At 41.5% G+C, this 13,422-nt stretch overlaps 1 protein-coding gene across 3 annotated transcripts in view; it reads right to left on the bottom strand.

The window, feature by feature from the left end:
• Positions 1–11,394, bottom strand: part of ephb2a (eph receptor B2a) — a 125,288-nt gene extending 113,894 nt beyond the window's left edge. For all 3 annotated transcript variants that reach the window (XM_018750634.2, XM_018750636.2, XM_018750635.2), the window contains exon 1: positions 10,824–11,394. In XM_018750634.2, coding sequence (XP_018606150.1) covers positions 10,824–10,914 — 91 coding nt within the window. In that variant the 5' untranslated portion in view covers positions 10,915–11,394. The remainder of the gene's footprint in view (positions 1–10,823) is intronic.
• Positions 11,395–13,422: the final 2,028 nt, after the last annotated feature.

Here is a 13,422-nt window from a genome sequence, read left to right as displayed (position 1 = left end):
CTGACGCTTTTCTCCAAAGTGATTTACAATGTTAAGGTTACAATTATTTACCCATTTATACAGCTGGGTAGTTTTTACTGGATTAATTCAGGGTAAGTACCTCGCTCAAGGGTATTACAGCTGGAGGTGAGGCTCGAACCTGCAACCTTTGGGTCCAAAGGGAGTTGTTCCAACCAAGGTTTCAAACCCAGGTCCTCCAACTGGAAAGGAATGTCTCAAACTGCTACGCCCTTGATTAGGCAGAGATTTTCGAGATTTTCTATTTATCGCTATCCCAACGTTGCGGCGGGGGAGAAGACTGAGGGGAAACAATGGGTATTTATGCCCCCGTAACAAGAGATACACGGGGCGGTCCAGACGGACCCGGAACTGCAGGTCCGCACGAGCCACGTCTGACAGGTTGCGTGTGTGTGCGCACAGGCCCCTCGTGGAACGCAAGCGTGATTTTGTGACGGAGACGGTTGAGAGGTCTCTTCAACTGCGGCCGACCGGCTCCGCGCTCCGCTCCCCCGAGGACGAACTCCACAGCGCCGACCAGAACCTTCCCGCAACACTGGGCTCCTGGTGATCGGCTCATAACCTATTGGGGGGTGAGCAATGTCTAACTGCGGGCCTTATGGGAGCGTATTATCCGGGGAGGGCATCAGCAGGGACGTGGCGCGTATGAAACGGGTGTGTAGTGCCGGTAGAGTGTAGGATTCAGTATGGAAGAACATCCTCTATAAAATTCACATTTAATATCAAAAGTCAAATTGTAGCGCTAACATTATTCTGTAGTTGTACGTTCTCCAAACGTTTATGTAATAAGCTACTTACAATGATTTACCATGACAGCATGGTCCACTATACAGTCTTTATTTTGCGACCATACCTCATTATGACACTTTTACTGTACCGTTTATCCCCTCGGTTGCAAAATCACAGTAGGATGCATTTCATCTCAACTAAAAATTAGAAAAAAAAAAACAAAAAAAAAAGTTTTTTTTTAAAACATAATGTCTTTTTCGATTGTAAAAGGAAGGAATAATATAAAATATAAAATATAAAAACATTTTTACTGGTGTCTCCTGACAGTACTGCTTATGATTTACTGCGCTACCACATCAAACATACTACATATTTTTTCATATTATAAAAACCATCAAAAACATTTCAAAACAATTTCAATATTTTTAAAAAATATTTACGTTTTGGGTATCATCTGTTGGGCCTCAAACAGGGAACATTGGTGACACACAGCTCACATTAACGATGATTTCTATTATTTCTTACAGGAAAAATAGGGGCAACTGGAAGTGTAGTGGTTTCAGCAGCAGCCTTTGGTCCCAAAGGTTGTAGGTTTGAGTCTCACCTGCTTCTGTAGCACCCTTAAACAAGGAACTTACCCTAAAATTGCTCCAGTAGGAGTTACCCACCTGTATAAGTAGGTAAATAACTGTAAAAATAGCCCCACTAGATGTTGGATCAGTTATACACACTTTTTCCCCCATATCAGTGTCATATAGTGCAAACCCCTCCAAACCGCCTCATGGGTTTTGTTTAGCCAAGGCCAAGGCGGGGCTGTAAGCTAAAAAGAAATATTTTCGACAAGCAAAATGTGAACACAAATCAAGTTCATTTCCTTTTAGTTCCCTAACATTCTGCTAATATTATTTTCTCTTTCTTCAGCCGCACTGAAAGCAAATCTAAGTAGGCCACCCTCCTACGGAAATCCAGCAGCAATGACAGCGGATGTCATCATCTCCTTTACTCGGAGTGCTCTTTAATAGTGGATGCAATGGAAAAAAGTTGCGAAGCGGCAGCCGTGACCGAAAACACCTTTTCTTCGCTTAAACAGTGAATTAGTGAGTTAGAAATAAAGACGGGTATCGGGAAGGACCCCGACCTGACGTCACCTGCGGACTAGGACTCGTACGTCGAGCAATATTAAAATAAGTGAGAGGATCACATAGTCTCAACTGTGTTTTCTTTTCCCATTAAGTGGAATAATACGTTTAATTCTCCTGGTTCTCATAAATTGGGAAGGTGTCAGTACTGCAGAGGCCATCTGTGAAATAGACCATGCACACCGTGTCAGATATATAACATTTAATTCATTCAATTTCAGAGGAAAAATAGCCCCACTACCAAGTACTACGGTGCTGGGGTTCAGAATAATAATGTCAAGAATACCTGCAGCCATGGCTCGTTCATAATGACACCCTCCCCCCCTTTGTGAAGGCAGTCTTGGCGGAAACACACGGTCAAGTTATCACCTGACATTTTGGAGAATTGCCATGGTAACCACTGGATGTGAGGTCTGATGAGAAAAACGTGGACATCCTTATTGACGACCATTGAAAAGACCCTTAACGGAAATGTTGAGCTCTTTCCACACCCAGCGCCAGTTCATCTTGAGGTCCAACCCCGTCCTACAGTCACTCTGGCACATTGACTTTGACACCCAAGTCGCAATCACGAAACCCCTCAGTCCCTCTTCGCCACATTTCCTTCCTACAGCGCCTTCGATATACCAAATGTCCCCCCAAATCCATTTTTAAATATTAACTATTATAAAATACTTTTTTAATGATTATGTACTTTCCTTTTTTTAATCAATTAATGCATCAGTTTCCACATTGCAGGCAGAAATTATGCTTTTACCTGGAGAACTGGACCTGCTTCAACAGTCACATTCAAATGACAAAAGATCATATTATTACATAAAAACTGTTACATAATGTAGCCATTATTGAAAAGGCAGCAACCAAAATTTGAGTTGTCAATAGCAACTAGGAGCGTGCGGAGTGCACACAAGCAGGACTGAAACGTGCCATGAAGTACAGGATACTGCGCATATTTGGTTTCAGACAACAGGTGTGCGAATGAATTTACAGGCGTGGATCGTAGGGGGCTGTCAGTGTCTGGGACAATCTGAGAAATTAAGTGAACGTAAAGCAGTGTAAAACATGACAAGAGCGGTCTTGCACATTCATTCATTCATTCATTCATTCACTCATTCATCCATTAATTCATTCACCTGTTCATCTGTCCATTCGTCCCTTCGTTCATTCATTCATACATTAATTTGTTCATTCATTCATTCATTTACTTGTTCATTCATTCATCCATCTGCCCATCTATCCATCCATCCAGTCATTCATCCGTTCGTTCATTCATTCTGCCATTCACTGGTTTGCTCATTCATTCATTCATTCGTTCATTCATTTATCTGTCCATTCATTCATTCATACACTCATTCATTCACTCATTTCTCCATTTGTTTGCTTGTGTCCATTTTATTGAGCACATTACACACTGCACAACTGCTACAACTTGCTCTTAAAAGTGCAACACTAAATGTGGTTTTATTACCGAAAAAGAAACTCATTTCATTTTCTCCACTTCTATACGGATTGCAAATTACACAAAGAAATTAATGTTTAACGTTACTGCAGAACAGTAGTTTAACAAATATGTAACCGTAAAACTGTTTAGGGTTGCGAACCCTAAGACCGGGTTGCGGACTGAATCTGTAGAACCTGCGACCCAGGACTCCAACTCAAACAACTCCTTTAAATTCCCAGCTGCATGAATGGGTAAAACTCAAAGCTGATATGCAGTGTACTATAAATTACTATACTTTACTATATCCATTCACTCAGAATTTATAAGAAATTATGTATTTTATTTGCCAAAATTATAACACTAACCTTCCTTCCATTGCGAAGTGAAGTAATACATTATATAACTAAGAACAAGAAAACTAAAGGAACCGTTACGATGATCACATTAGTAGAAGCATTATATAACAGATTCACTGAGATGAGCCCAGATTTACCATTTTGCTTCTTCATTTCTTTGATGACACTTTTAACCGGAGAGACTTACCGTACTTAACCCTTTCCAAATGCCAATAGTATTTACTCGGAAAAGCCACGGTAAGTACCTTAGCCATGGAAACAGGAGCACAGAAATGATTCCGAGTCGAACTAATAATCTTTAGGTTGCCAGACCATGGCCTTGAGGGCAATTTTATTTGCAGAGATAAACCCAGATTTGTCATTATTGTTACTATTTCATTGCTCAGATAAAACTTTCATCTAAAGTGACTTACAGTATTTATGAAGCTTGATACTTTCCCCGGAGCAGTTCAGGTTAAGCTATTTGCACAAAGGCACAACTGGGACTCAACCCAGAAACCTTCACAGTGGCGGGACGTGTCCTTAAGCACAGTGGTACTTGCTACCTGAGCACTTTTTGCATCAACACAGCTGTCCGATTCAGCAGCTCGACAAGTAAAAGGCCCCAGATGCTGAAGTCCCACTCATCTTTTTTTTAAAGGGATTAGAACCCGGGGCTCTCGGCAGGATGTCCAGATGGCCCCCAGTGAAATCTTGAATAGCCTCTCTCCGAGGGAGGCGTGAATGTGTCGAAGAACGGCTGTATTACATCCCCCCTCATGGCAGATAGCTTAAGGCCTCTTAAATTTATTTTTATTATTATTAAGAGCGGCTGTGGAGTGGCTAAGGTTAGACTTCTGGAACCAGGGAGCTGTTGGATCAAGTCCCACAGCAGCAGCACAACTGTAAGAGCTGCAGTGAAACACACACCTCAGTACTTTGTTAAAAGTTACAATTAACCTCTACATTAAAGAAACATCTCGCATTAACAATATACAGTATGCTCTGCTGGTGTTCAAGTTAACAGTTTTCTGTGGGACGACTGAAATGTGCTTCACACATAATAGATAAAATTAAAGGCATATACATAACAGTGCATTTTGATGGGAAATGTCAAAAGTACTGGTTCCAGACCATGTGCCAATAAAGTGAAAAAAGAGCATGTGTGAGCAAGTAAGATACAACTCTTATTAAGTTCAAAATAAATCCAAAATCCTGCAGGATCATTCTCACGTTTGAAGTTTCTGTAAAATATTTATTGACTTCTTAGCGATTCACCTTTGCAATAAAGTGTGGATAATGGTCAAAAACCAATAATCAAAGACCTTAATGAGGGCAAGAAATATCAGTTTCGAATTATTCTTCTTTGATCCTTATTTTTACGGTAAAAATGTAGAATGACCGACGATGACTAATTACCACAACTTTTATTAGCTACAATTTGGTTTTTCCAACCAAACAAAATATATTTCTCGGATCTGACGCTAATGCACAAAATTACACCCTTAAAAATATACTAACACTTTCTAAGAGCTGACAATTTAAGACACCTCGTTTGAAACGAGGTGAATAAAATTTTTTTAAAGAATTTTTTTTTAAGTTTTCCTTTTACTGATGACTAAAATACAAAAAGCCATCTTGAAAGCAGAAGACCAATCTCTAGCTATATCCTTTTTCATTCTCACCAAAATCCATCTGATGTCTTTTGCGTGATGTCTCGCTCCTTAAATTCGGCAGTTTCATTCTGAGAACTTTAATGTCGTTTTTATGTCCCAAACTGGAAACTGTAAGGGCTGCCATCTGAGTCAGCCTGGAGAAACTTACTGGGGTCACACATGGTTCACACCTGGCTGTGCTACCACTCATTTTGATGTTGTACGCATCTTTTAAGCATGTGCATTTTAAATGTTGTGGCTTTTTGTATTTTTTCTTCCACTTATGCATTCAATTATTATGTTTGCCATGATACACTGCAAATGACCTTGCGAGTGGTGGAAGGGGGGTTGTTTTTCAGACCTCCAGGGAAAAGTGCAGGAACTCCAGGGACTCCAGTTTCAAAAAGACCCCACTCCACCATATATGATTTAGAAACATAAAATAAAAGACTCTCCTTGCACATCGAAAGCATAAGGTGAAAAGCGACACCCGCCCTCAGCAAAAGCCTCGGCTACCAGCACTAATCGACATTTTGCACGGCGCCGTCGACGGTGGAGCCCCGGGCGTTGGCAGATTACGAGCGGGGCGGAACCGAACCCGAGGTAGTGCCGACGCTACGTCTGCTGCTATGCCCGGCCTGGAAACTCAAGCGGGACTTCTGTTTTCTGCAGCTCAGTTTACCTGTGTTTAACCACCCCTCTGTGTATGTTTAATACCCCTAAAAACATGTGCAGGCCTACTGTAGGCCTACGTATGGCTGACCCCCTGGCCTGCACACTTTCTCTCTCCCATACTAATAAAAGCCAGTTCCCTACTGTGCACTGACTATATTGGGAAAGCACGTTTTCAGTCTAAGCTGATATTTAAAACACCACATTACGTGCAAAGATTAAACTGCAAACAGAAGCAGTTTCAAAATACACCAATGATGCCCACTTTGCCATCTCCCCACTTTGTGTGCATCATTAGCAGAAAATACATTTTCAAACCCGTTCCTAGTTATATTACTTCATACATAACTAATTGGGTTTTGGTTATATTAATGAATATACGGCATTAATTTAACTGCAAACTTTTTACATACAGACATCTCTCAACTTACGCAAATAGACCATTCTTCAACACCTTACGTAAGTCAAAAGTTACGTCTATCAGCTTCCGTTGCCCTTCATTATCGAATTCACAATTGATACAGCTAAACCTTGTTCCCGTGCTATAGACGGTAATCTTTGTCCGCCTTCATACTTCCTTATTATTTTCAATTTCATCTCCAATCAATTGTTGTACGCTTGCGAGACCATTGTCATTTTCCTTCAAGTGCATGTTTACCACCAGGCATTGTGAATAATGAAATGGGTAAAAAATATGTGAAAAAAAGACTACGCTAACTAGAGGAGATGTGTTCACAGCTCAAAACACATGGCAACTAGGAAGATGCAGCTTCCTTCCTTGTCTAGCTACACCGACTTGCGCTTAACGTATTTCAGATGTTTTGCATAAAATAAAAAGCGCAATCCGTAAATAATGCATATGTGGGATCTTTTTTATGCAAATTCAGATTTACGTAAGTCAAATTTACGTAAGTAGAAGGGTGTCTGTATTTAAGACAGAAAGACTAGGCAAGAAATGAATAGTCAAAAGCAGCAAGAACAAGATTTATATGTTACAGTAGAGCTGCAGTGCCGTAAAGTTTTAGCGGAAACGGACATTTGTCACAGTTCTCATTTCTCTGAGCCAAACCTTGATATGGTGGCATTGCTATAAAGCAGGCATTTTCATGACTCACCCCATTAGCCTGGTAATGAGTCAGCAATGTAAAAATAAAGGATTGAACACTAATTAATTTATTTACCGAACAGCAAAAAAAAACACGTCACCAGAAGTATTCTGCGACATCAGCAGCTGTTTGCCAGACACTCTCAAGTCCCTTTTCTAACTGAGCATTTGAAAACGAAGCCTTCTTGAATTGTCCGTTTTAGTCTATTAAATCTGGACAAGGTAATGACCCCAGAGTCAGCTATAAAGTACTTTATTTATATCAGCATATTGCATATCGTGATTTATTTATGTCAGCATAAATACAGTACAAATGCAATGAATAGTGACAGTAAACAACTGAAGCATGTCGGTATTTTTTCAGTCACTACAGACTGGTCCCCAGTTGTGTTCAGACAGGAGACTGATAGGGCATAAGAGAACTCAACATAACGAGGGAGAAGCTCGAAACCCGACATTTTTTAGAAGGCATTACAGCCCACGCCACACGCAGAGAACACGGCAGGGCCTGCAGTCCATGTTTCAACATCTGCAAAAAAAACTATTTTACACATGCCTCATTTATTAAATGATCTCAGGGGCTTGGTTTAAGAGATACTCATGCAAACAAACATTTCCACTGCCTCTTAACTGTGGTATTTTAATTACTAATGTGCTCATGTTATTGTTTTTGTACAATGTACACCTCTTTATTTTCCCAGAACACGCTCCTTTGACAGCACTGAAATCTTATGTGTTCCACAGTGACAGATTTCATTTGATACTGATTTCATTCTCACCTGTCATTAATTGCAAGCTGTAAATGAAAAATTTGAAAGAGCTAGTTTTAAATTTATTATTAGGTTTTTCCATTAGCATTAAATACAGTAACAAATAATAGAAAAGACAGTTTCTTTTTTTATTACGTGCCTTTTCTAAAAAACTAATAATAAAATGAAAATCTGGGTAGTTACGGTGTTAAATAATGAAACTGATGTTCTGGAACACACGTCTACTGTACGGAGGAGGCTAATGGGTATAGTTTCCCCGAGGTGAGCCGGTACGTTCCAATTTACCGCGTTTCAGGGTCATCTGTGCAGCTCCATTCCATGCTCTTTTCTTCGCTCTGTTGCGTTTTTGTTGATTCTGTTTTTTCTTTGGATTACGGCAGCAGTGACCTCTTTTTATACTGGCGATTTAAGATACGTCTCCCGCTGCTTCGAAGCTTCCCGGACATCGGGTATCTCGCCACAACGAGATACGGAAAGGTAACCTCTGGCCTTCTGTATGAAGGTGTAAGATATACATCACTTAGTGGTACTCCAGTACGGGCCTTATCCTGCCTTGTATGTGTATCTCCTCGTCACACAGAAACTGTGCCTAGTGAATCAGAGGATGCTGCCAGCATAATACGCACTATAAACACATATATCTTTATGTACAGGAATATGTTCCATTTCATGCGAGTCGCAGCCCTCTAGCACTGGTAAATCTAGAGCACGCCTGGTAATATCTACAAGAAAACATTAATAAAGGCTATAGAATTCAGCTGAGAGATAATCACTGCCACAACGCAAAGTTACTCGGCGGAATCCTAAATTAAAATTCATATTCATATCCAGTTCTCAGAAGGGAAACGAGTATGGACAAGTCTCTGAATATGTATCGTGACCCCGCGTGTGCAGTTTTTACTGGATTCATCTGCTGCATATTTACCTAATAAAGTGTCCCTTGCGTTATAGATGATATGCACATTTAATGCCTGAAGAGGGATGCCGGGAAGTAATGTAACGTTAAAATATGATCGTAATAACATACAAGTTATGATATTTTTCTATTGTTGCTTTATTTTAAGGTAGTTTTACAACAGGCAACAAAATAGTTCAAGAGATCTGACCAAGGAGTTTTTTTTTTATTTTTTTTTACTCCAGCAGTACTGAAAATTGTTGAAATACCCTAAAAAGCATAAAGAGTTCACCGCAGTAAGCCTTCATAGCGTAGATTAAAAAGGTACATATGACAGTATGACATAAATCCTTGTATCTAGAGCTCACACGAGGAAAATTTTAATATCAGCCTTCAGGAACGACCACAGTGCCCTTCAGGCCTTGCAAGAAGAACCCTGTTCCCCAAATTCCACAGCTTCAAATGTGTCCACAGACTGATTTTTTCTTATTTTATGGTATGTCGCAATCATGCATATTGTTATGTGTGTTCAGAAACCATCCCGAAAACACAGGTTTTACAGCAGAAACATTGATGAAAGCTCATCTCCATCAAACCCTGCTAGTAGTAGACAGGCCACCAGGCCAACAAAAAGCAGCAGCACATTAAAAACAGTATTACAATGCACAGCGCTACTATTTTTCATCGTGGTGCGTTTTTATAACGCTAAAATTACTTCAGAAGTACGTCAGTTTAACTCTTGAAGCGTAACAACAAATTTTTCCTCAAATATGAGATTCGGAATTTCTGAACTTAGATCTTTTTCGCACACCCAGATTAATATATGAGGGTGTCTGCAGTGAAGCCCTTTGCAAATATAAAAACTGTTATCGTCAAGTGATGAATGAACAACGTTTCAGAATATATTTTAATATCGCCAGTTGATAATGAAGTAATATGAGGTGTTGGTGGCTGGCTCCCTGTGCCCAGACTAGCCGCATAGATAGACTTTATTTTTCCTTAACAGCTGGCAAACTTGTGTAAACTATTCTGTTCTAATGAAGTTTTGTTCGTGCCGTTTCAGTGGCATTGTTTAAATTAATTTGGTTTCCTTTTCCTCTCAATAAATCCCACGTCGTGTAACATTTCTTAAAGCCGGTACGTTAAATTTATACTCGCGGCCGCACAAGCAAACTGTCGCGTGCTGCAGCGCAGCGCGCGCTCGCCCCTGTAGCTCCTGCGAGAAAAGAGCACGCGGGCCGGCGCGGTTGGAGCGCGGGCCTGCGGCGGCGCGCGAACCAAAAGGAATGATGCTCGGTCCGGCACCGGAAAAAAGCGCTCGCGCCGCCGCCGGGAGCCTTTCTGCTGCGCGAATCTCTCTCTACATTAAGCCATTTTTTACTTAATAAATGGTGAACACAACAATTTGAATTTAGAAACGACGTCGAACGTCTAGACGTCTGGCTGCAAATATAAAAATAAATATATTATGCCACAAAATTTCATTGTCGCGAAAGACACGGAGCTCGCGGCACCACCGAGCCCGATACAAGCAGTTAAAAACTGGACGTAAAATACGGGGAAAAAGCATCAATTCGGACAAGCATATATACAGCCGTCGTCTTGCATGCGCTCAATTATTCAAAACCTGCAACGTGTTCACGCGGTAGCACCTGAGGCTGTGAAACTGTTCGATAAATCAAATTCCCCGAGCTTAAAGTAAGTTAAACACGGCATTGTCCGTGTGAATTCCAGCATGTCCGCCTCATTAGGGTCCACAGAAATGGCAACACGTAGTTCTGCACCCAGCTGAAGTGACACGTCTGTCGCACGAGCCACACTGGGCTGGCTGTCCCTCACCGCTCACGCTGCCTGGAGTGGTGGAGGAGGATGGAGGTGCGCGCGCTTCGGATGTGGAGGAACCCCGGGCACGGCGAGCGGGCACGGCGCTCCCCTAACATTCATTCATTGTATTGATGAGCCGCAGTGAGTCTACCACCAGCACACCCATCATGATGATGGCTAGCTAAAATATGATGATGATGGTGATGTGATGATGAGGAAAGCGCACATCTCCAGTCTTACCTTCCACAGCGCGAACCGCAGCAGGTAGCATCCAGAGAAACCAGCAGATATCCATCACTGCGCACATCTTCCCTCTTTCTGGTGGAGTCATGCAGGAGTTCACAAGAAGAAGCAGGTGGGGAAAGCCATTGAGAAGCAGAACCTCTGAGACCACCAGAGCTCCACGGACCACGAGAGACCTCCGCGGAGCGCCGGAGATCGCCGCAGAGGAGCAGCGAGCGCCACACAGAAGAGAGAAGAGCACCGTCCACCACAGAGGACAAGAGTCCAGCTCAGAGGACCAGAGGAGCGCAGCGGCGATGCGATGGATGGAAGGAGAGCGATGGGGAGCCGGTCCGGGAGAGACCAAACAGCAGACAGAGGGGACGCGTCCCGGCGGCGCGACGATCTCCGCGTGTTCTCCCCCGCGTGCTTTCACGAGTCTTCATGAACGATGCATGCAGGCGGCCGGCGCTCGCGCGAAAACGCCGGAACGGCGCGCGTGCGTCGCATTTTGCCCTTTTACTCCCGAGCGTGTGCGACGTGAATTCCCCCTCGCCCACGCATGAACTTCTCCACCGGTGATCAGGCACAGCGCATCAGCTCAGGCCGGGGAAATTAGATAATTTCTTCACGCCTTTGATTTTCATCTTTGATTTGAACATGGGTGAAAAAAAAGTAAAAAAAAAATACATAGTTATATATATATATATATATATATATATATAGTAATAACTGGAGGAATTAATGAACAAACGAATGAAACCAGGTGTGTTGGAGAAATATTCGGAGTAATTTCATTTCCTCCCCGTGTATTTTTAGTCTTGTTACCGCTGAGAAAGATGCGCAGCTGACAGCCGCAAGAGCGTGATAATATTAATTTTTAAAACTATAAAAAAAAAAGCAGAACTTGTTATGAAAGTAAATTAGTTGAATTTGGAATGCTATTTCAAGCAAAACTGACCCAAAGACGTTTTTTCGTCTTCTGTGGAAGCAGGATGTTTAACCAATCATGTGTTAGGGTAAAATATTATTCAAAAATATTGTTTCAATAGAAATAGTAGGCATAATTTCATATACGTGGCTCTGATTAATTGTTTTTGTGCAAGCTCACAGTAGTCACACAACTTTTAAGCAGTCGGGGGAGCACTTTGTCTTCTTCTTCCTCTTCTTCTTCTTCTTCTTCTTCTTATTATTATTATTATTATTGCTGTTGTTGTTCCTGCTGCTTCCCAGTAATAGTAGTACAACTGCTACAGTCATTATTGATCATATTGCATTTGCTCTTTTTGCTGAAATGACCTCTGTTGTCTTCTGCAGCCTTCCACAAACACCTCTGAGGTTTTGTCATAAAGCAGCATCTGTCAAAGTTTGGGTCATCTGGGTGACTGTGGTCAAAAGTGACACGGACCACTCCAGTACAGACCCCTATGAAGGTATGCATCTCATTCACTGTATTTGTTCATTCATTGCAAAGTGTTGAGCCTAAGGTTTAAAAGTCAAGTTCCTGCAGGGGGGGCTGTGTTTTAATGTGAACTTTTGGGAGTTTGAAAGGTTGCGCACAAAGCAAAGTAAAATCCAAAGTTAAATCCGGCATGTGAAGAAATAATGCAAAAACACTTTGTGGGTTATAGTCTTCAGCTGTGTCTTTAACAGCCTGCAGTATGAGCAGTAATCTTGCTACCTAAAATTACTATTGCTACAGTATTAGGTTGTTTAGTTTTTCCAAATGAACTTGCAGTTTTGCCCCTCCTGGCAATGCAAGCCAAGGTTATAATTAACATCGAGAGCAGAATTGTACCATGCTCTGCACCAGGTTGAGTCTCCAGTGGGACTTCAACAGCATTCAAGTTAGAAGTGCAGGTCTTTAACCACAGTGCCACCTGCTGTATTGTTTATTATATTATAACAATTATACACACACATACACACAATGTCTACAACCACTTGTCCCGAGCAGGGTCACAGCAAGCCAGAGCCTAATCCAGCAACACAGGGCGCAAGGCTGAAGGGGGAGGGGGCAGACTCCGTATGGGACGCCAGTCCACCGCAAGGCAATCCAAGCAGGACTCGAATCCCAGACCTACCACAGAGCAGGTCCCAGCCAAACCCGCTGCACCACCATGCCCCCTCATATGCAAATACACACTTGCACATAACAAATATCCCATGAAAGCAAAGTACACGGCTCTAAAGAAATCCTTTATATTTCCAGACTATGCGGGTAATTATGTAAAATAATTGTGTGTTGTATTCTTGAATGTGAGAAATATAGCCTATGTAATTGAATTTTGTGTCAACAATGTCCGATAATAACCGATTATTCCTAACAAATGGTATATTTTATTCAAATGTTCAGTGATGCCAGTTGCAAATAACATCGACTAAGATGAAACAAAGCAAAGACATAAAATAATTTCACACTGTACAAAATTACCTGCACTAGCAGCCAAGGTCGTAATTAATTTATGCTAAGCAGTTAAAGCTCTCAGAATCACAGAACACATATAATGTGAATGTATCTCCGTGACTGACTAAATATTACTATCTCATATTTACATATATTAGACACGCATAGGAGCAGTGAACTCTTTTTAATTAAACACTCTCATCAATTAAA

The sequence above is a fragment of the Scleropages formosus genome, chromosome 2 (assembly GCF_900964775.1).
Source record: "Scleropages formosus chromosome 2, fSclFor1.1, whole genome shotgun sequence".
In the NCBI taxonomy this organism is placed as follows: Eukaryota; Metazoa; Chordata; class Actinopteri; order Osteoglossiformes; family Osteoglossidae; genus Scleropages; species Scleropages formosus.
Note: the sequence above shows the minus strand (reverse complement) of the source record. Positions and strands in the feature narration are given on the sequence as shown.